At 40.4% G+C, this 22,722-nt stretch overlaps 1 protein-coding gene across 4 annotated transcripts in view; it reads left to right on the forward strand.

The window, feature by feature from the left end:
- Window positions 1-1,290: 1,290 nt before the first annotated feature.
- LOC147361480 (uncharacterized) overlaps window positions 1,291-22,722 on the forward strand; it is a 327,323-nt gene continuing 305,891 nt past the window's right edge. For all 4 annotated transcript variants that reach the window (XR_015137982.1, XR_015137983.1, XM_086329148.1 and 1 more), the window contains exon 1: window positions 1,291-4,451. Coding sequence is in view for 2 of the 4 variants with exons in the window: in XM_086329148.1 (XP_086185274.1) it covers window positions 4,407-4,451 (45 nt within the window). In the remaining 2 variants the exon portion in view is untranslated. The remainder of the gene's footprint in view (window positions 4,452-22,722) is intronic.

The raw sequence follows: 22,722 nt of genomic DNA on the forward strand, positions 1-22,722 counted from the left end.
CAGTGTTAGAAGTGAATTGTGTCCCCTCCTCTCCCCCCAAAGATATTTTGGAATCCTATCCCCCAGTACCTCAGAATGTGATCTTATTTGGAAATAAGGTCACTGCAGATTAATTAGTTAAGATGGAGTGACACTGGAGTAGAGTAACCTCCAAATCCAATGTGACTGTGCCTTTCTGGCTGCATGAAAACAGAGATACACATGGAGGATGCCACGTAACAATGGAGGCAGAGGTTGGAGTTACACAGTTGCCTGTGGCTCAGCGGTAAAGAATCTGCCTTCAGTTTTGGAGATGTGGAGATGTGAGTTCGATCCCTGGTTGGGAAGACTGCCCCCCGCCACCAACCCCAGAGGAGGAAAATGGCAACCTGCTCCAGGATTCTTGCCTGGGAAATTCCATGGACAGAGAGAGGAGCCTCGTGGGCTGCAGTCCATGGGGTCGCAAAGACATTGACACAACTGAGCGACTAAACAACAACAGCAACAGCAAGCCAAACTGCCAACAATTGCCCCAAAACCACCAGAAGCCAGGAGAGACACAAACAAAATTTCTTACCTGCAGGTTTCAGCAGTAATGTGAAAAACCACATTTTTCAGTAATGTGGCCCTGGTGACACTTCAGGGTCAGCCTCCAGAACTGTAGACAGTACATTTCTGTTGTTTTAAGTAACTTGGTTTGTGGCACTTTGTTCCAGCTGCCCTAAGAAACTGCTACAGTGTAAAATACGTTGTGTTCTTAGGCAACATGGGACCTGATGGTGGATCTATGTAGAGTAAGGATGACGTGTCGGAAGGACAGAGGCCCCGTGGAGACTGAGTTACTAGAGGAGGCAAATTTTAAGCTGGTTTCAGGGTGTCATCATGTAAATCCTCAAACTATTTAAAGTGACTTTGTTTTCCCCCTGTGCATTCTGGACACGAGGGACAGTGAAGGACAGGGGAGTCTGGCGTGCTGCAGTCCCTGGGGTCGCACAGATTTGGACGTGCTTGAGTGACAGAACGCACAGACACACACATGCAGTCTGGACCCAAGAGAAGGCAGTCTGCGATCTGGGCTCAAGTGGCCAATTCTCCTCCAACCACACAGAATATACTCATTCGAATCACATGAACTAGCCCCAGCTTAATAGACACCCTCTTTATTACGAGTCGGCCAACAAAAGTATAGGGTAGCCTAATGACATAGATAAAAAGGAATTTGGGATGTAGAATGTGAAAACCAAGAATCCAATGGCTAATTATTCTGCGTCAAATATAACTGTCCTAACCCAAGTAGCTGTTCTAAAACCCGAATGACTAGAACCCTGACGAAATTCCTTTTAAAGTGCTAGAACAGAGATTCAGACTCTGAATGTGTGAATTAGTGCAAATTTGGATCCAGTGCCAGTCTAGCAGCCCATTAAAGCCTTTGTAAATGTGAATGCAGCTTGCTTGGTTCCATGCCCATGCTGGGGGCTCCAGGAAGCTCTGATTCTCCTGGCCAGCTTCCTACTAACCAGAGCCATGTCCACTCTCTAAAATGATGATCTCCCCATGTCCCTTTCTGTGTACAGCCTTTTGGTAGCTCTGACTGCCTGTGGATCAAATAGAAGCCAGATGTTTTGATAAGCCTCTATGATCTGTCCCTGCGCTAGTCTCCTCTCCTGCCATCCTCTCCCTTTAATTTACATCTAGCTTCACAAAATTAATTGTCGTTTCCACAGTACATCCTTATGTGTCCTGCCTTGGTGGCATTAGCCTGCTATCCTCTAAACATACAATGTCATTTCCTTCTTTTTCTTCTAGGGAAATTCCAGTTAACCTTCAAAACCTTAGAATAACTTCTTTCTATGTATTATTTTTACATACTTATTTATTCTGCAACTCACACCGTATTTAATGATTTGCTTATAAACCATCTCCCACTTAAACTGTGAGAGAAGAAAGTATGTCATATTTATATCAGGATGGGCAGTAGTGAGTGCAGTGCTTATAGAAGGTGATTAGTAACTATCAATAACAGTAACTAAGAATTTGTTCACTCAAAAATATTTATTGAAGCCTTTATTGTGTTAGTTCTGGGCCTTCGAGTAAACAGATAAGGATCTTGCTCACTTGGAGCTCACATTTCTGGTAGAGAAGATGGATAAACAAGCAAAAAAACGGAAAAGATATATATTGAATTGTGGAAGTTGCTCAGTCGTGTCCGACTCTTTGCCACCCATGGACTATACTGTCCATGGAATTCTCTAGGCCAGAATACTGGAGTGGGTAGCCTTTCCTTTCTCCAGGGGATCTTCCCAACCCAGGGATCGAACCCAGGTCTCCCGCATTGCAGGTGGATTCTTTACCAGCTGAGCCACAAGGGAAGCCCTAAATGACCAAAGCCTGGTGTTAACCATATATAACCATAACCATATAACCATAGCATTGGTGTTAACCACCCCAAAAACTCCCCATGTGTCAGTTTTCCTTTTATATATTACCTGGAAATATATATCTTTTCAATTAGCATATGATTCAGCAATTCTGCTTCTGGGTACGTACCCAAAAGAATTGAAAGAAGGATCTCAAAATGATATTTGTGCAGCCGTGTTCATAGCAGCATTAGTCACAATAGCCCAAAGGTAGAAGCACCTCATGCGTTGTCCATTGATGCACGACTGGATAAACAAAATGTAGTCTATGTATTCAATGGAATACTATTTAGCTTAAAAAAGGAAGGAAATTCTGACACAAGCTACAACATGGATGTACCTTGAAGATATTATGCTAAGTGAAATAGACCAGTCACAGAAAGACATACACTAGTCAGTTCAGTTCAGTCACTCAGTTGTGTCCGACTCTTTGTGACCTCATGAATTGCAGCACACCAGGGCTCCCTGTCTATCACCAACTCCTAGAGTTCACTCAAACTCATCATTCCCCTTATATGAGGTGTCTAGAGTGGTCAAATCCACAGGGACTGAAGGTAGAATGGTAGTTGCCAGGGGATGGAGGGAAGAGAGAAAGGGGAGTTGTGGGTACAGAGTTTCAGGTGGTGAAGATGAAATGAGTTCTGTGCATGGCTGGTTGCACCACAATGTAAATACTCTTAATACTACTGCACTGTACACTTAAGAGCAGTTAAGATTATAAACTTTATATAGGAACAGAGGTGAAGTGACTTGGCAGGCTGGGTAGCCCTAGGCTGCTCAATCGTGTCCGACTCTTTTCGACCCCATGGACTGTAGCCCGCCAGGCTCCTCTGTCATGGGATTCTCCAGGCAAGAATACTGGAGTGGGTTGCCATTCCCTTCTCCAGGGGATCTTACTGACCTATGGATTGAACCCAAGTCTACCCCATTGCAGGCAGATACTTTACCATCTGAGCCACCTAGGAAGCCCCTTCGGCAGGGCAAGGGGATCTAAAACTGCTAGGCGACATGATGATGGATAGGGGCAGTGTTTTTACTGTTAATTATTTACCTCATCCACTGACTCCTTCAGCAAGTGTTCTCTAAGGGCCACTTTTGCATGTGCCTCTGGGCTAGTTCATGGTGATTGAGCTAGAGTGATTCCCCTCAGGGAGTACATAATCTAGTAAAACAGTCAAAATGTATGCTCATTGTGAATAGTTAAATAAGAACAGTATACAGTTTATGATAAAGTACCCAGCTGAATGATAGAAGCAATAAATGCTATAGACACGAATGCTACTGCACAGGTATCAGAAGGGCTGAGAAGGGATGGGACCCAATCAGAGCATACTCTAGGAGTGAACAGCCTGTGACCAGGAATATCAGTCCTGGTTATGGGAGCTTTGAAGAGCAAGGGATGAGGCCACCATTTCAGGGAGGAGATGGAACTCAGACTGAGCCTGGAGTGTTGGGAGGGAGAGAGGAGCAGGAGTAATTCAGTTCATTTTATGATGTAATTGGGTTTCTTGGAAGATGATTCTGACAGCTGTGTGTGGGATGGAGTCACATGGGAAGGATGGCGGAAAGGCAGTGAGGAGGCTGTTCTAGGAACTGAGGTGTGAGGTGAGGAGCGTAGAGGACATGATGTTGGAGAGAGGCTCACCCATGAGAAGGAGAACTGGGGGATGGAGAGTAAGGAACTCCATATCATACTCCTGAGAGCCAAGGCATTTCTTTCCTGCAGTGAGTTATTCAGATGTGACCAGGAAGTGAGGTAAGGTGTGAGCTTAAGACACTGACACTGCTGTCACTCCCCTCCCTGAAATTCCTCTCTTATGACACAACAAGGGAGTTGGAAAATAAAATTTGTGAAGATGGCTTGCAGAATAGAGCTGGGTCCCCCACAGGAGTAGCTCTGTCAGCAGGAATTACTGTGGGGGCTGCAGTATTTGAGGACAGAGGTGGGCATCTCAACTTTGGACTCTGGCTTGGATCCGGAAAAATATTAACAATTCCGGAAGCCTCTGAATGCTGTCCCACTTTAGAAGCTATATCTGGATATCAGGAACCCAGGTAAGTGTCTTAACCTGCAAAACCCAAGCTTATCTTTTTGTTAGAACTGGACTTTAAGCATACAGCTCCCTAAGAGTTGAAGAGTTTCCCTTATATAGTTTTAATTGGAGTGCTCATCAAAAACCCTTCAGGCAAGTGGTAACGATCTCTTTGAAAAGAGGAAGAGAAAGATATATGACGGAATGCATTTCAACTTCCAGAAAAAGTACTTAAAGAGGATGAGGAGTAAAAAGGAATTAGTAGGTGGGTTGGGTGGCAGGTCAGTTGGAGCTCAAGAATTTTAGCTACAAGAGTTTTAGCTAAATGTATACATATCACTGATTGATTTCATTGTGTGCTGCTGCTAAGTCACTTCAGTTGTGTCCGACTCTGTGCGACCCCATAGACGGCAGCCTACCAGGCTCCCCCGTCCCTGGGATTCTCCAGGCAAGAACAATGGATTGGGTTGCCATTTCCTTCTCCAATGCATGAAAGTGAAAAGTGAAAGTGAAGTCGTTCAGTCGTGTCCGACTCTTAGTGACCTCATGGATTGCAGACTACCAGCTCCTCCGCCCATGGGATTTTCCAGGCAAGAGTACTGGAGTGGGGTGCCATTCCCTTCTCTGTTTCATTGTGTAGTAGAAACTAATACAATATTGTGAAGCAATTATATTCTAATAGAAAAAATAAGATGACTTCAGAAAATTGGTAGGTACATTTTATCAATCAGAAATACATTTGATTTAAGCTGCTTGTGGATTACAGCATTGTACCTAAGCACCATCACATCATTTGTGACTATGTAGCCAGGAAAGTCAACTGGGATCCTCAACTCAGGGAACAGACTTGATTGGGCAGAGAAGGAGGGAGTAGGATGAGGGGATGGAAGGGTTTTTGAAGCTGTGAGCTTCAAAGACCAATTTAAGCAGGTCAGATGCAGGCAAGAGAGGGGGTCTGAACAGTGAGAGGGCAACATGGAACATCAGGATAGATATGAAGCCACTGGGAAGGAGCAGAGATTGAAAAGAGCCGTGATGGAGAGTGAGAGTCCATGAGGGAACACAGCAGGGACTACATTCTAAACAGTGTGAAAGGGGAATGAAACGTGGTTCCTGTCCTTGTGTGTTCACAGCCAAATAGGCAAGCAACAATTTGTGTGGGAAGGTTTTCAGGTGAAGAGATTTACAAAAGCCCCTGGGAACAAGGAGGACTAATAACCACAAACACCCACTGAACACTTTTATGCCAGACACAGTGCTTAGTGCTCTGTAATGTATTATCCCAAAGCCCTGTGATGGTCACTATCATTGTCTTCATTTTTACTGATAAAGAAACTGAGACTACCCAGCAGAGTAAGTAATTTGCCTAAGCTGGTAGATAGTAGAGCAGGTATTCTCTAAATTTAACATGATCTCAGTAAATCCTGGGATTATTAATTATGAAAATAGTATAAATTGATGCTGCTGATTGTCCTCTCCCTTTCTTGAAAAATTTTTTTTTAGTGGCAAGGACTAGATTTTAAAGTTCATATTAAAATATTCTGAAAATTCTGAAAAAGAAGTACAAAGAGAAGGGAAGAGAACTATTAAACATTAAAGCATTACATAAAATTATAATAATTTAGACATTAGGATGTTGGTTCTATGAATAAATAAATTAGTGATACAGAACAGAGAGTAAGTCTGGAAATGTTTGATACTTATGTGGTAAGAATGTAGTATATTATACAGATGTACATTATATCTGATGGGCAATGGTTGTTTATTGTATAAATAACAATAAGATAATTGAGTAGCCATTTGTTAACACATACACACACACATACGTATACACACACTGCGTACAGTCACAACCCTGCTTCATTTTGTGCATCAGATGCATTCAAGATTTAAATATATGACAACTGATGTCATAAAAGTGCTACAGGAAAACATGGTAATATTTTAAAACAATTTAACACAGAAAGGCCTTTCTAAGCTTGGCAGAAACATCTAAAGCTGCTCAAGGAAAGATTAATAAAATAAGCAGACAAAAATAACTTTTTTGTCATTAAAACACCACAAAGTTATAAGACAAACAGCAAGCTGGCAAATGTATTTGCAATGTAAGACGTAGAGGAGGCATTACTACTTTGATCTTACATGGTAGTACAAGATACCTATGTGTCTAAAATCGCCAGGGTTTTAATTTTGTTCTGTCTTATTTTTAAATATCTTACGAGTTTGTATTGTGTGTGTGTTTACTAACATAGAGTATTACCGCGCATTTTGTGTTTTGTGTATATATGACCAGGATCAAGACATAGAGCAATCTCAGCACCACAAGGGACTCTCATGTTATTGTTTCATACTCACATCTACCTCCCTCTTGCCCCACTTTCCCCAACTCAGAGCCCAGGTAACCACTAATCTGTTCTTCATTTCTATCATGTTGTCATTTAATGAATGTCCCTTACATGGAATCATACTGTCACCTTTTGGGTTTGGCTTCTTTTACTCACTCGGTTCTCCCGAGATTTGTTCATTCAGGCTGTTGCATGTAGCAACAGTGTGTTCCTTTTCATTCCTGAGTAGTAGTCCATGGTATAGATGTGCCATAGTTTTTAGGGTGAAAATCATTCACCCATTGAAAGACATCTAGGTTGTTTTCATTTTTGGTGATTACAAATAAAGCTGTTACAAACAATTAATGTGCGGATTTTATGCGAACATAAGCCTGTCTGTCCAGGAGCGCAATTGCTGGATTATATGGCAAAACATGTTTACTTTTATAAGAAACTGACAAACATTTCCAGGGTGCTTGTATTATTTTATATAGACATATAGTATATGTAAATATATAATGTATATATCAATAATTAAAGGGTTAGCAGCCCCAAGGAATTGGCAAAGAACACGAATAGGTAGTTCACAGAAAAATAAGAACAAATGGCTCTGTAACATGAAGATACACTTAACTTTACTGATACTATGAAATATAAAAAATAAAATTATGATAGTATCATTTTTTCATGTACCCAATTTGCCAAGAACAAAAAGTCTTGACAACATATTTGGTGTTTGAGGAAACAGATAGCTTTGTACATTGTTGATGGGGATGTAAGTTAATAAAGCCACCTGAAGAACAACTTAACAATATCTGTGGAAAATTTTAATGCCAATGCTCTTTGACTCAGCAATTCTAACTTTAGGAAACTTTTCAATAGATATATATGTGTGACATTTGTTAATTCACTTAATAAGTAATTTATGTGCTAGTGTCTGTTCTGGCTGCTTGGGATACACTATGCATAAAACAAAGATCCCTGCCCTAGTGGAAATTATATTCTAATAAGGGGAGAAAGACAATCTATAGTAGACAAAATAAATACATGATAAAATACATAGAAAATGATAGGTGTTTTGGACAAAGAGCAAGGTAAAGGAGATTTCGTGTGCTGGAGGTGGGTATGGGTTGCAATTTATTTTTTTTCTTCCAGTTTTGTTGAGGTATAACTGCCATTTAGCATTGTGTAAGTTTTAGGTGTACCTGATTTAACCTACATGCATCATGAAGTGATTATCACAGTAAGTTTAGGGAACACACATCATCTCATATAGATACAAAAGAAATAGCAAGAAACTTTTTTTCTTTGTGATGAAAACCCTTAGGATTTACTCCCTTAACAGCTTTCATATATATCATTGTTGTTGTTCAGTCACTCAGTTGTGTCTGATTCTCTTCGAGCCCATGGACTGCAGCACACAAGGCTTTCCTGTCCTTCACCATCTCCTGGACCTTGCTCAAACTCAGGACCATTGAGTTGGTGATGCCATCCAACCATTTCATCCTCTGTAGTCCCCTTCTCCTCCCGTCTTCAAACTTTCCCAGCATCAGGGTCTTTTCTAATGAGTCAGCTCTTCACATTAGGTGGCCAAAGTATTGGAGCTTCAGCTTCAGCATCAGTCCTTCCAATGAATATTAAGGATTGATTCCCTGTAGGATTGACTGGTTTGATCTCCTTGAGGTCCAAGGGACTCTCAAGAGTCTTCTCCAACACCATAGTTCAAAAGCATCAATTCTTCAGTGCTCAGCCTTCTTTATGGTCCAACTCTCACATCTGTACATGACCACTGGAAAAACCATAGCTTTGACTAGATGGATCTTTGTTGGCAAAGTAATGTCTCTGCTTCTTAATATGCTGTCTAGGTTCGTCATAGCTTTTCTTTCAAGGAGCAAGTTTCTTTTAATTTCATGGCTGAAGTCACCAGCTGCAGTGATTTTGGAGCCCAAGAAAATAGTCTGTCACTGTTTCCATTGTGTATATCATAGAGTGTGTGTGTATATATATATATATATATATATATATATATCAGCATATAAGTATAGCAAGGAGAGATAAGAAAGTCTTCCTCAGTGATCAATGCAAAGAAACAGAGGAAAACAGTAGAATGGGAAAGCCTAGAGATTTCTTCAAGAAAATTAGAGATACCAAGGGAACATTTCATTCAAAGATGGGCACAATAAAGGACAGAAATGCTATGGACCTAACAGAAGCAGAAGATATTAAGAAGAGGTGGCAAGAATACACAGAAGACCTGTACAAAAAAGATCTTCATGACCCAGATAATCATGATGGTATGATCACTCACCTAGAGCCAGACATCCTGGAATGTGAAGTCAAGTGGGCCTTAGGAAGCATCACTATGAACAAAGCTAGTGGAGGTGATGGAATTTCAGTTGAGCTTTTTCAAATCCTAAAAGATGATTCTGTGAAAGTGCTGCACTTAATATGCCAGCAAATTTGGAAAACTTAGCAGTGGCCACAGACAGGAAAAGGTCAGTTTTCATTCCAATCCCAAAGAAAGGCCATGCCAAAGAATGTTCAAACTACTGCATAATTGTACTCATCTCACACGCTAGCAAAGTAATGCTCAAAATTCTCCAAGCCAGGCTTCAACAGTATGTGAACTGTGAACTTCCAGATGTTCAAACTGGATTTAGAAAAGGAAAAGGAAACAGAGATCGAATTGCCAACATCTGCTGCATCATCGAAAAAGCAAGAGTGTTCCAGAAAAACATCTACTTCCGCTTTATTGACTATGCCAAAGTCTTTGACTGTGTGGACCACAACAAACTGTGGAAAATTCTGAAAGAAATGGGAATGCCAGACCACCTGACCTGCCTCTTGGGAAACCTACATGCAGGTCAGGAAGCAACAGTTAGAACTGGACATGGAACAACAGACTGGTTCCAAATCGGGAAAGGGGTATGTCAAAGCTGTATATTGTCATCCTGCTTATTTAACTTATATGCAGAATACATCATGAGAAATGCTGGGCTGGATGAAGCACAAGCTGTAATCAAGATTTCTCGGAGAAATATAAATAACCTCAGATATGCAGATGACAGCACCCTTATGGCAGAAAGCGAAGAAGAACTAAAGAGCCTCTTGATGAAAGTGAAAGAGGAGAGTGAAAAAATTGGCTTAAAATTCAACATTCAGAAAACTAAGATTATGGCATTTGGTCCCATCACTTCTTGGCAAAGAGATGGGGAAACAGTGACAGACTATCTTTTGGGGCTCCAGAATCACTGCAGATGGTGACCGCAGCCATGAAATTAAAAGATGCTTGCTTGTTGGAAGGAAAGTAATGACCAACCTAGATAGCATATTAAAAAGCAGAAACATTACTTTGCCAACAAAGGTCCATCTAGTCAAAGCTATGGTTTTCCAGTAATCATGTATGGATGTGAGAGTTGGACTATAAAGAAAGCTGAGCACCAAAGAATTGATGCTTTTGAACAGTGGTATTGGAGAAGACTCTTGAGAGTCCCTTGGACAGTGAGGAGATCCAACCAGTCAATCCTAGAGGAAATCAGTCCTGAATATTCATTGGAAGGACTGATGCTAGAGCTGAAGCTCTTAATACTTTGGCCATCTGATGTGAAGAACTGACTTATTGGAAAAGAGCCTGATGCTGGGAAAGATTGAAGGCCAGGAGGAAAAGAGGCTGACAGAGGATGAAATGGTTGGATGGCATCACCAACTCAATGGACATGAGTTTGAGTAAACTTCGGGAGTTGGAGGTGGACAGGGAGACCTGGTGTGCTGCCGTCCTTGGGGTCACAAGGAGTCGGACACGATTGAGTGACTGAACTGATATATCATCCATATATCATCGAGCATGTATATATATCCATATATATATCAAATAGCAGTGTTAATTATATTTCTCATGTTGTACATTACATGCCTAGCACTTATTTATCTTATAATTGGAATTTTGTGCCTTTTGATTGCCTTCATCCAGTTTTCCCTCCCACCAACACCTCCAAACACCTGTCTTAGCTTCAGTGATGACCCTAAAGCCTTTGACTCTGTGGATCATAGCAAACTGATAGCCACATATCTAATGTCTTTTTATACGAGTTTGTTTTTGAAGTATAATTGTCCTATGACACTGTGTTAGTTCCTGTTATACAACATAGTAATTTGATATTTCTATATATTTCAAATTGCTCACTGCAAGTCTAATTGCAATATGTTACCACACAAAGCTATTATATAGTTGTTGACTTTTTCCTCACACTGTACATTTCATACCCATGACTCATTTATTTTGCAACTGGAAGTCTGTGCCTCTTTGTCTCTTTCGCCTAATCCTTTCCTTCTCCTGACCTCCTCCCCTCTGACAGCCACCTCATTTTTTTCTCTTGAGTCTGTTTCTGTTCCATTAAGTTTGTTCATTTGTTTTATATTCTTAGATTCCACATATAAGTAAAATCATACAATATTTGTCTTTCTCTGTCTGACTTATTTCACTTAACATAATACCCTCTAGTCCATAATATCCTCTAGTCCAACAAATGGCAAGATTTCATTTTTTCCTATTGCTGAGTATAAATTTCATTCTTTATACATATGTGTGTATATATATTTATATGTGTGTGTATATATATATATATATAGGCAGCATATGTGTAAGTCTTTTGTATCCATTCAGCTGCTCTGTGTCTTTTGACTGGAGCATTTAGTCCATTTACATTGATTATTGATAGATGTGTACTGTTACCATTTTTTAAGTTGTTTTTGGGTTCTTTTGTGTAGTTCTTTTTTGTTCCTTCTTCTTTCAGTGTCTTCCCTTGTGATTTGATGACTATCTTTAGTGCTATGTTTGGATTCATTTCTCTTTTTTTGTGTGTGTATTTATTATAGGTTTTTGGTCTGTGGTTACCATGGGGTTTATATATAGCAATCTATATATATGTGATTATTTTAAGTTGCTGATCTCTTAAGTCCAAATGCATTTTAACGACTCTGACTTTTTACTCCCCTCCTCGCATTTTTACCGTTCTTGACATCATATTTTACATCTTTTTGTTTTATGTCTCAACTGTCTAATGTGGATATAGATGATTTTGTTCCTTTTGCCTTTCAACCTTCCTACTAGCTTTATACGTGGTTGTTTCACTACCTTTACTGTGTGTTTGTCTTTACCAGTGAAATTTTTACTTTTATAATATTCATGTTTCTAGTTGTGTCCTTTTCTTTTTCACTTAGACAAGTCCCTTTAACATTTCTTGTAAAACTGGTTTGGTGGTGCTGAACTCTTTCCGCTTTTACTTGTCTGTAAAACTTTTGTTCTCTCCATTAAATCTGAGTGAAAGCCTTGCTGGGAAGAGTATTCTTGGTTGTAGGTTTTTCTTTTTCATTACTTTATTTATTTTAAATTAATTTTTTTGGAGTATAGTTGATTTACAATGTTGTGTTAATTTCTGTTGTACAGCCCAGTGAATCAGTTATACATACACATATATCCGTTCTTTTTTAGATTCTATTTCCTTATAGGTTGTTACAGAGTATTGAGTTCCCTATGCTATACAGTAGGTTCTTATTACTTATCTATTTTACTATAGTAGTGTGTATATGTTAATCCCACTCTTCCCTTTCATCACTTTAAATGTATTGTGCCATTTCCTTCTGGCCTTCAGAGTGTCTGCTGAAAAATCAGCTGATATCCTTATAGGAGTTCCCTTGTATGTAACTTGTTGATATCTGTTTCCTTTTCAAGGTTAAAGAAGTTTTCAGCTATTATGGTCTCCAATATGTTCTCTCCCTCTTTCTCTCTCTCTCTTCTCCTTCTGGGACCTCCTAAAATGAGAATGTTATTATGCTTTATGTTGTCTCAGAGGTTCTTAAATGGTTCTCATTTCTTTTTATTCTTTTTTATTTTCAGCTTCAGTGATTTCCACTACTCAGTCTTCCAGCTTGCTGATTTGTTTCTCTTTATCACGTAATCTACTGTTGATCCCTTCTAGTTTATTTTTTATTTCAGTTATTGTATTCTTCACTTCTGTTTTGTTCTTTATATTTTTTGCTTGTTAAAAAATTCTGACTTCCTACTCTGTTCATTCATTCCTCTCCTCGGTTCTTTAAACATATTTACATTCATTATCTAGAACTCAGATAAATTGCCTGTCTCCTCTTCTTTTAGTTCTTCTGTTTGGAACATATTCCTTTGTCCTCTCATTTGGCCTAATTTGCTATTTCTATTTCTGTGTATTTGGGAAGTTAGTTATGTTTCCTGAGAGAAGTGGCCTTTTGTAGATGTCTTCTGTGTTTCCTTGGAGAAGTGGCCTTTTGTAGGAGATGTCTTCTGTGTCCCAGCGGTGGACCCCTCTCTCATCACCAGAGCTGTATATGATAGGGGTGCACTCCATGTGGGCTGCATGGGTCCTTCTGTTGTAGCAGGCTGCCTACTGTGGGCAGTCTGGCAGGTGTGGATGATGCTCCACTTGGTTGGTTGCCAGGCCCTGCCTTGTATGGAGGCTGCCTGCAACTGGTTGATAGGGTTGGTCCTTTGCTGCTAGTCTTGTGGTTTTTTTCCATTAATAGTTTCTCTGTAAACGGTTGTAATTTTGGTGTGCCCACGGGAGGAGGTAACCTCTGGGTCTTCCTATTCTGCATTATTGGCCACTCTTGGGTTGCAATTTCAAATGTATGGTTTGGGCTGGCTTCATTGAGGAGACTTGTGATCAACAACTTGAAGGAGATCCAGCAGAGATATTTAGTGACTACAGAATATTGTGCTTATCTATGTTTCCCAGCCCCCTGCAATTAGGCAGTGCCCTGGGACTAATTTTGATCAATGGACTGTTGATGATGATTGGGGATGATTTGGGCAGAAATACTTGAGAGTTGGTAAATGACACCCCTTTTATTCCCTGCTGTGGCAACTGCAGAAGCCTCAAATGACGATAGCAGAACCCTAAGATGAAGCAGCCCCAACTCTTTGGCTACCACTTGAAAGAATGCCATCTTTATGAACAGTCTACATAGAAATTTTATGTGTTTAAACCACTGAGATTTTGAGGTTTGTTTGTAATTGCAGTCTAGCCAACCCTCATGAATTCAGGAGATGAGGGAGTTAGCCATGTGTATATCTCAGGGAAGGGCATTTTAGGAAGATGGGAACAGCCAGAGTCAAGGCCTCAAGGCAGGAGAATGCCTGGATGGTCTGGTGATTTACACAAGTTTAAGAAGCACTGTTTCAGTAGCAGAAGATTGGAAAAAAACTAAATGTTGTTTGCTAGGGGATTTTGAAGAAATTATGGCACATCCATTCAAGGAAATACTAAACAGCTAATATTATAATGTAGCTTTGTAATTAATTAACAATATAACATCATCATTTGTAACTAATATTAAAAATTATTAGGTGGCCCTTTATGCAATGATCTCCAAGCTATGTAATTAAGTAAAAAATGTAAGACTAGAATGGTGTAAATAACATATTATAGTTTAAAACAAATGCCCTATTTATTAAAAAATACGGGTGTACACATCTGTATGTAATTGTTTTAGAGCAAGGTTTTGAATGTTAGAAACTCACCTCCTCGGAAATAATAGATGTGTCACATGCAAGGAATGGAAGAGTGTCAAGGTTCTCAGCTGGGGATGACTTTGCCTCCCCAGGATCTGGAGACATTTTTGGTTATTGTGACTGGAAAGGAGATGCTACTGCATTTAATGGGTATCAGCCAGGAATGTTGCTAACATCTTACAATGCACAAGGACATCCCCCATAACAAAGAATTATCTACCCTCCAAAATTTATGGTGCTGAGGTTGTGAAACCTTGGTTTAGTGGGCTTTGAGTAAAAGATTTCAAGTGGGCTACTCTGAAATGGTGAAATATACTAGTGTGTATTCAGTTCAGTTCAGTCACTCAGTTGTGTCCGACTCTTTGCGATGCCATGAATTGCAGCATGCCAGGCCTCCCTGTCCATCACCAACTCCCGGAGTTCACTCAAACTCATATCCATCGAGTTGGTGATGCTATCCAGCCATCTCATCCTCTGTTGTCCCCTTCTCCTCCTGCCTGTAATCCCTCCCAGCATCAGAGTCTTTTCCAATGAGTCAACTCTTTGCATGAGGTGGCCAAAGTACTGGAGTTTCAGCTTTAGCATCATTCCTTCCAAAGAACACCCAGGACTGATCTCCTTTAGAATGGACTGGTTGGATCTCCTTGCAGTCCAAGGGACTCTCAAGAGTCTTCTCCAACACCACAGTTCAAAAGCATCGATTCTTCAGCACTCAGCTTTCTTCACTGTCCAACTTTCACATCCATACATGATTACTGGAAAAACCATATCCTTGAGTAGACGGACCTTTGTTGGCAAAGTAATGTCCCTGCTTTTGAATATGCTATCTAGGTTGGTCATAACTTTCCTTCCAAGGAGTAAGCATCTCTTAACTTCATGGCTGCAGTCACCATCTGCAGTGATTTTGGAGCCCAGAAAAATAAAGTCTGAAACTGTTTCCACTGTTTCCCCATCTATTTCCCATGAAGTGATGGGACCAGATGCCATGATCTTCGTTTTCTGAATGTTGAGCTTTAAGCCAACTTTTTCACCCTCCTCTTTCATTTTCATCAAGAGGCTTTTTAGTTCCTCTTCACTTTCTGCCTTAAGGGTGGTGTCATCTGCATATCTGAGGTTTTTGGTATTTCTCCCGGCAATCTTGATTCCAGCTTGTGCTTCTTCCAGCCCAGTGTTTCTCATGATGTACTCTGCATATAAGTTAAATAAGCAGGGTGACAATATACAGCCTTGACGTACTCCTTTTCCTATTTGGAACCAGTCTGTTGTTCCATGTCCAGTTCTAACTGTTGCTTCCTGACCTGCATATAGGTTTCTCAAGCGGCAGATCAGGTGGTCTGGTATTCCCATCTCTTTCAGAATTTTCCACAGTTTATTGTGATCCACACAGTCAAAGGCTTTGGCATAGTCAATAAAGCAGAAATAGATGTTTTTTTGGAACTCTCTCGCTTTTTCGATGATCCAGCAGATGTTGGCAATTTGATCTCTGGTTCCTCTGCCTTTTCTAAAACCAGCTTGAACATCACGAAGTTCACGGTTCACATATTGCTGAAGCCTGGCTTGGAGAATTTTGAGCATTACTTTACTAGCGTGTGAGATGAGTGCAATTGTGCAGTAGTTTGAGCATTCTTTGGCATTGCCTTTCTTTGGGATTGGAATGAAAATTGACCTTTTCCAAATTTGCTGGCACTTTCACAGCATCATCTTTCAGGATTGAAATAGCTCAACTGGAATTCCATCACCTCCACTAGCTTTGTTCGTAGTGATGCTTTCTAAGGCCCACTTGACTTCACATTCCAGGATGTCTGGCTCTAGGTGAGTGATCACACCATCATGATTATCTTGGTCATGAAGATCTTTTTTGTACAGGTCTTCTGTGTATTCTTGCCACCTCTTCTTAATATCTTCAGTTTCTGTTAGGTCCATACCATTTCTGTCCTTTATCAATCCCGTCTTTGCATGAAATGTTCCCTTGGTATCTCTAATTTTCTTGACGAGATCTCTAGTCTTTCCCATTCTGTTGTTTTCCCCTGTTTCTTTGCATTGATCACTGAGGAAGGCTTTCTTATCTCTCCTTGCTATTCTTTGGAACTCTGCATTCAGATGCTTATATCTTTCCTTTTCTCCTTTGCTTTTTGCTTCTCTTCTTTTCACAGCTATTTGTAAGGCCTCCCCAAACAGCCATTTTGCTTTTTTGCATTTCTTTTCCATGGGGATGGTCTTGATCCCTGTCTAGTGTGTATTACCAGTACTTTAAAGTGTCTATTTTTATATGCATCATATCAGCTAAGTTCTTCACAGGCTCAGCTGCTGGGCAGAGAACAATTGAACAAGAAATTCTCATTAGTTTCTTTTAACCAGATCCTTTTTTTTTTTTTCTTTTTGCTGGTTGGAAGGAAAAAAAGTACGTTTCTATTTTCTACCAAAAGCTCCATCTGTATTTGAATGTACTCTTATGGTTATAACAAATAATGTGCTTCAACAAATGGAAAAAGTGTCGTAAATGACAACAGATGTAGCTTAGTGCTGACTTTAGATGGTGGCAAGGCCTCCTATAGGACAAGTGATGCTGCGTCCTTCCCACGCAGAACCATCAAACACAGGAGTTACAAATTAGAAAGTAATGGCTATTGCTCTGCTTGTTATGATCAACCAGAAAAACAGGCTTTGGCTTATTGACTCTATTATTGAGCCCTAATTAGCTGTGGTATTTGGACATTCTGAGGCCTATGGTAAGATAAATAATATTTATGGTTTCTTCAATGTATCAAATCATTGTTTATGAAATGCAGTGTAGGATAAAATACTCGCCTTTTTCAGAGTTTAGACCACAGAGTGACCAAGAACTCATTCTGGGGTTGCGATTGAAGCACTGGAGCCCAGTGTGGGTAATCTTCGTGTAGACACTCTAACCACACATGTCAGAGTGCTCAGCAGCGTCTCGGGCCCACTCAGACTCCTCGACGGGTCCTTAACCAATGCCCTTAACATCGCCACGTGAGCTTTGGGTGGAATTGAGGAAGGGTAGCATTAAATACACTGAGTAATCTGAAAATGAAGGGTGGGGGAATTAAAAACAAGTTCATCTGGGTTCAAAAAATTTTCTGAGAATGTCAGCACTTTCCATTTAGGGGAAAAAAGATGTCTTTAAAAACTTTTCTGTAGGAGAACTTGCTAAACTCCTATTAGTGCATATATTGATATGAACTGAAATAGGGTAGAGAAAAAAATAAACAAAAAAGCAAAGTCTCAAAGACCTCAAATGAAATACCAGGATAACTGCACGAAGACAAATAGATCTCAGTTTCCTTATCCATAAAACAGGGAGAAAAAATATAAAATTCTTGGAACCAGATGAGTTTCAGAGTTCAGTATATTTAATATTCTATAAAAGTTATAAACGTGCATGCATGCTCAGTCGCTCAGTCGTGTCTGACTGTTTGCGATGCTATGGACTGTGGTCCATCAGGCTCCTCTGTCCATGGGATTTTCCAGACAAGAATATTGGAATGGGTTGCCATTTCTTCCTCCAGGGGATCTTCTCTACCCAGGATCCAACTTGCGTCTCCTGCGTCTCCTGCATTGGCAGGTGGGTTCTTTACCACTGTACTACCTGGGGAGCCCAAAGTAAACATACCATTTGTATAAGGACCCTGAGAGGGTCTGGGGAGCTGTTCCTTCATGAAATGCATTAATATTTCTGTAATGCAATGTGTACCAAATGGGTTGAAGACTATAAGCTGCCTCACATTAGGTTATGTCAGTTGTTGCTGCTGAGTCAGTTTGCTCTAGACTTAGAAAACACTTTGAGTGTTCAGAACTTTTAAATTTATGAACTACAAATGAAGTGTAATAAAAATAAAAGGCTGTAATGGGCAAACTGTGCATAAACTGTGTATAGTGCTAGGGTACAGTAAGCATGCAGTAACAGTGGCTATTTTTAATTATTAGATTGAGTTGTATGAAATTTTTGTTTTTATAGGTAAAAGACAATCAGATACTTTAATTGTAATATTATGTCACCATTGGAAGTCTTTGAGTTGATATTGATTTGGCTCTATTACTACTCCATTTCTTTTCTTTCCTTCCTTTCTGTACCTTTCCCTCCCGACCTTAAAATCCTTGCATGTAAAAAGTGATGTGAGCAGTCACCTTTGGTTGAGTTACTAAACAGGCTCTTTAAGCTTCATCTACTTATATAGGGTACAAGGGCTTTGCTTAAAGAATATAAAAACCAAAACAAAAATAGTAAAGCAAGCAGCAGGCATTTTACTTGTCTTAGATTTCCATGCCCTTTTTTCTCAGCACACCCTAAGTGTTCTAACCACAGTGACTCTGATGACCAGAGTTTCCAGAGAAACCTGGGACTGAGCTGAGTCAGAAGGATTTGAGTTGGGGCAGCACAGAGTCCAGGCCAAAGTCATGGTGAGCTGGTGTGAACACACAAACAAACAGACAGACAAAAACAACCTACAGCACAAAGCAGCCAGCTGCCAACCACTTCAGAATTGTACCAAAGTGACCTGCTGTTTATGAGTCTGTTTCTTTGCATTCCTTTCTAACTGTAGACCTCGGCCACTCAAATCACTCTCAATCTTAAATAACATTATGGACCATCCACGGGGGCAGAAGAGTCAGCAAACTCATGCATTGCATTACATTATGTTTACAAGTGTATTTCCAAGGTTGATTATTTATTTGTTTGATTAAGAATTTCTCCTGGTGGCTCATGGGTAAAAACATCCACCTACAATGCAGTAGATGTGGGTTCAATCCCTGAGTTGGGAAGATCCCCTGGAGGAGGAAATGGCAATCCACTGCAGTATTCTTGCCTGGAAAATTCCATGGACAGAGGAGCCTGGCAGGCTATAGTCCATGGGATCCCAAAGAGTCAGACATGACTGAGCGACTGGCCACCCACACGAAGAGAACCTTAGTAATTGAAAGCTTCTTTTATTTTACTAATTTGTAAATACTCCTGATTTTTATGGTAGAAATGAATCTAGGCTTGTCAAATATTTTCATGGTAATTCTTCTAATGAAGATCTTAATTAACCAAGTAATTTATGATGAATGTAAAGGCATCTTAATTAACTGAATTATTTTTGGTGAATAACCTCACCCCTACAGCAACGTGGGACCTTCCAATTGCTTTGGCTAGACTGGGCTGTGCCCCTTCCTGGGCTCCTCAAGATAGTCCTGGACCTGTTTCCTGTGACTTCCACTGTTTGTAAGCCTCCTCGTTATCCAGTGCATTCTCATAAGAAATTCCATCCTAATTTGAAGTAAACTGACCACTCTGCACCTTCCATCCTAAAAAAGTCCAATATGCTCTTCTGCTTTATTCCAAAGGCTACTTTTTTCCTATAAAAAATAGTTTTATTTCTCCCAGCAAAATTGATGCATAGAAAAATTAAAAACTCAATTAAGCACAAAGCAGAAAATAAAAATTACTGGTAATCCCCCCACTTGGATAATCACTATTAAATTTTGATGTATATCCATGTAGCACTCTCTCTTTTTACAAAAGTGGGAGTACCCTGTTATGCAATTTTGTGAGTTATTTTTGCTTAATTGTTGTAAATACCTTTCCCATTTTATCTCAACAAATTTAATGATTAAACTATATTTCTATTGTGTGTATAATTAATCACCAGTGTTGGACATTTTGGTTGCTTACGTTTTTCACCACTATAAGTACTTCTGTGATAAACAACTTTGTAGCTAAATTTTTGCACACATGTGTGATTATCTCTCAGGTGAAGTTTTAGAACTGGAGTTATTGGATCAAAGTGTAAGCACCTTTTTGAGGAGTTTGATTCTTAGGGACAAATTACCTTCCAGAAAATTTGTGCATATCAAACCAACAGTCTCTGACAGTTAGTCTCTCTTTTCTGTGGCTTCTCTCTGGGAGTTTTTCACTGCTTCTGCCTCAAAATTGCTTGTCCTAAGTTTGTCAGTGCTGGCCCTGGCCATTTTGTCTCAGAATACTGCCTCAATCTCCCCTTTCTTTTTCTGCCTTTGGATCTCCCTCGATTGAATTGTCTATTGAGCAGTAGAGGGGAAGAAAAATGAGCCCGATATGTTTTTTGTTTATTTGTTTACATCCTATCCAGCCTATGGGAGGCAGCAGTAGCAGCAAATTAAACTCAAGCCTTGCAAGATTTGCTTTCCACTGGGAAATGAAAGACCCACGAAGTTCAAGGAGCCCATTAGTGGCAAGAAAATTAAGAGCATAAACCCAAAGAATGCCCACAACTTGCTGCTTGGTATTACACGGATGCTTATGGTTCATATAATCTCTCATTGCTCAAGTGTGTTTAAAGACAATAACAACTCTGATTACATTCCTAATATAGTCACCAGGGAAGCCCCGGGATATACTAGCTAGGGTCAACCACCTGTGGCCCTAGTCAACAATCAAAGATGGTTGTGACAAATACTCCGTGAGACAGTAACAGAGGGGAATAGAAACATCAGTGCTGCTTTTTATTCTGTAACTTTTCATCTTAAGTGTTTTGGGGGAACAGGGACTGAGACTCCTGTTTATGGGCTGAGACTCTTTCTGTGCTCTTGGTGATCAAAAGGGCTGTTGGGGGCCAGCGTGAGGCACTCTGCCCGTGGCAAAGGTCATGAGGAAGGAGGCTCGACATACGCAAAGGCGGGATTGAGCCTCAGGAGTCCCCCTGGAAATCCTCGAGCATCTACCCCCATAACCAGAGCCTGCCTACTTTACTACTTTGTGCTCTCACCTACACCTCTGACTTTACGGGGGGCTGTCCCCCACCACCTCTTTCGGAGAAGGAGTTAACCTAGAGCTCCAGTTAGTAATAATTCCTGGGCGTGATAGGAGTGTTTCAACCTACAAACTCCTCTGAAGGTTCTCTAGCCTGCCTGACAGGCTTGTCCAGCCACATGTGATTGCTCACAGCCTCCCAACCATGAGAGGCACGAGATGCTTTAAACCTTCTAAAAACAGGTTCTTTAGAGAAGTTAGAAAATTATTAGTATAAGTATAATGGGCTGATTAGAAATTGTATTGGTGAAGGGTTTTTCATTTGTTGAGCCAATGCTTACTGCTAAGTCACCACATCCCCTGCCCTTACACACATTAATGAATATATAGAAGAAATAAGTATTAACTTTTTATATTAATCACATTAGACCTTAGGCTAAGTAAATTCCTTCCTTAATTAAAACCCACTACACCCTCACCCTATAGGAATGTAACTGTATCTGGTACCTTCGGAAGGTGGCGTCTGTTTCAAAAAAAATCACCCCTGGAGAAATAAGTGTTCTGGTTGACTGACCACTGTGACAAGGAGAGGGTCATAAATTGTCAGAAGGCCCCCCTGGCCAGAAGATGATGTAACACCCCTAAGACCTCTGTATACATTTGTATGAAGCACCTGACTTTGATAAAAGTTAGGACTGCTGACCCCACGTGACTTTTGCATAACATCTCAGTGTATAAAAGTAGACCATGGAAAATAAAGAATTGGGATCAGTTCCTCGAAATACTGGTCTCCCCATCTCTCTCTCTCTCTCAAACTCTGGCTGAGTCTCCGTCTGGAGCGCGGAGCCCGCCATGCTTACTAATTATGCCTGGGCTTCTAAAATCCGACCGGGGAGGCCTCAAAGTCTCCTCTCCTTTGGGAGAATGGAAGGACGCCTGCGGCCTATGTAAGTGGTGCAAGCTTCTTGTCTTGAAGTTTTATTGGTTTCCCGCGTAAACCAAGCTACTCAGCCTCTTTTCTCCACTGAATTTTCCTGCTGAGCTATCCTCATTCTATTACTCTTTATATCTTTAATGAATGTTTAAATTAAGTCGCTGACGCTGTCTCCCCTTCGACTACACTGGATCAGCCAGGGCTGGACCCCAGCAAAGGGCATTTGGGGAATTTTGCTGTTTCTTGGCAGTTCTTACAGGCAAAGGCAAAGGCAGGCTGAAGGGATAGCTATTTTTCCTGCCTGTTTGTCTCTATTGTAGGAACTTAAGAAAACTTTGAGAAGTTTGAGGCTACCTATTAAAATGTGTACATTGGCTTTTGTGGATTACCATTTTTAGCTATGTATGTTCTCCCTGACCAACTCGGTCCATGCCGTTGAGAATAAACTGCATTTTTCATACATTTATTTATTCACTCGCTCTTTCCTTGGGCAAAAGACTTGAGGAAGAAAAGGGTTGGAGAGAGTGCTCTTTGATTAAGTAAAAAGACAAGAGTCCTACTCTTATATGTGATAGAAAGATCAGAACCTCACCCAGTATTCCCAAGAGGGTTTTTTGTGAGGATGGAAGCATGGGGACTCATACTGCAACCATGTCTTTGCTGTCACTTAGCTCCATGGTCTCTCCTACTTCACGAGGAGCATTCTTATGTTTGCGTGGCCTTCCTCCATACTGCGTATCATCTCTTTTCCTTTATTTG

This window comes from Bos grunniens, chromosome 12 (assembly GCF_055505025.1).
Source record: "Bos grunniens cultivar Pamir isolate PY7600 chromosome 12, Bosgru_T2T1.0, whole genome shotgun sequence".
NCBI classification, from domain to species: domain Eukaryota; kingdom Metazoa; phylum Chordata; class Mammalia; order Artiodactyla; family Bovidae; genus Bos; species Bos grunniens.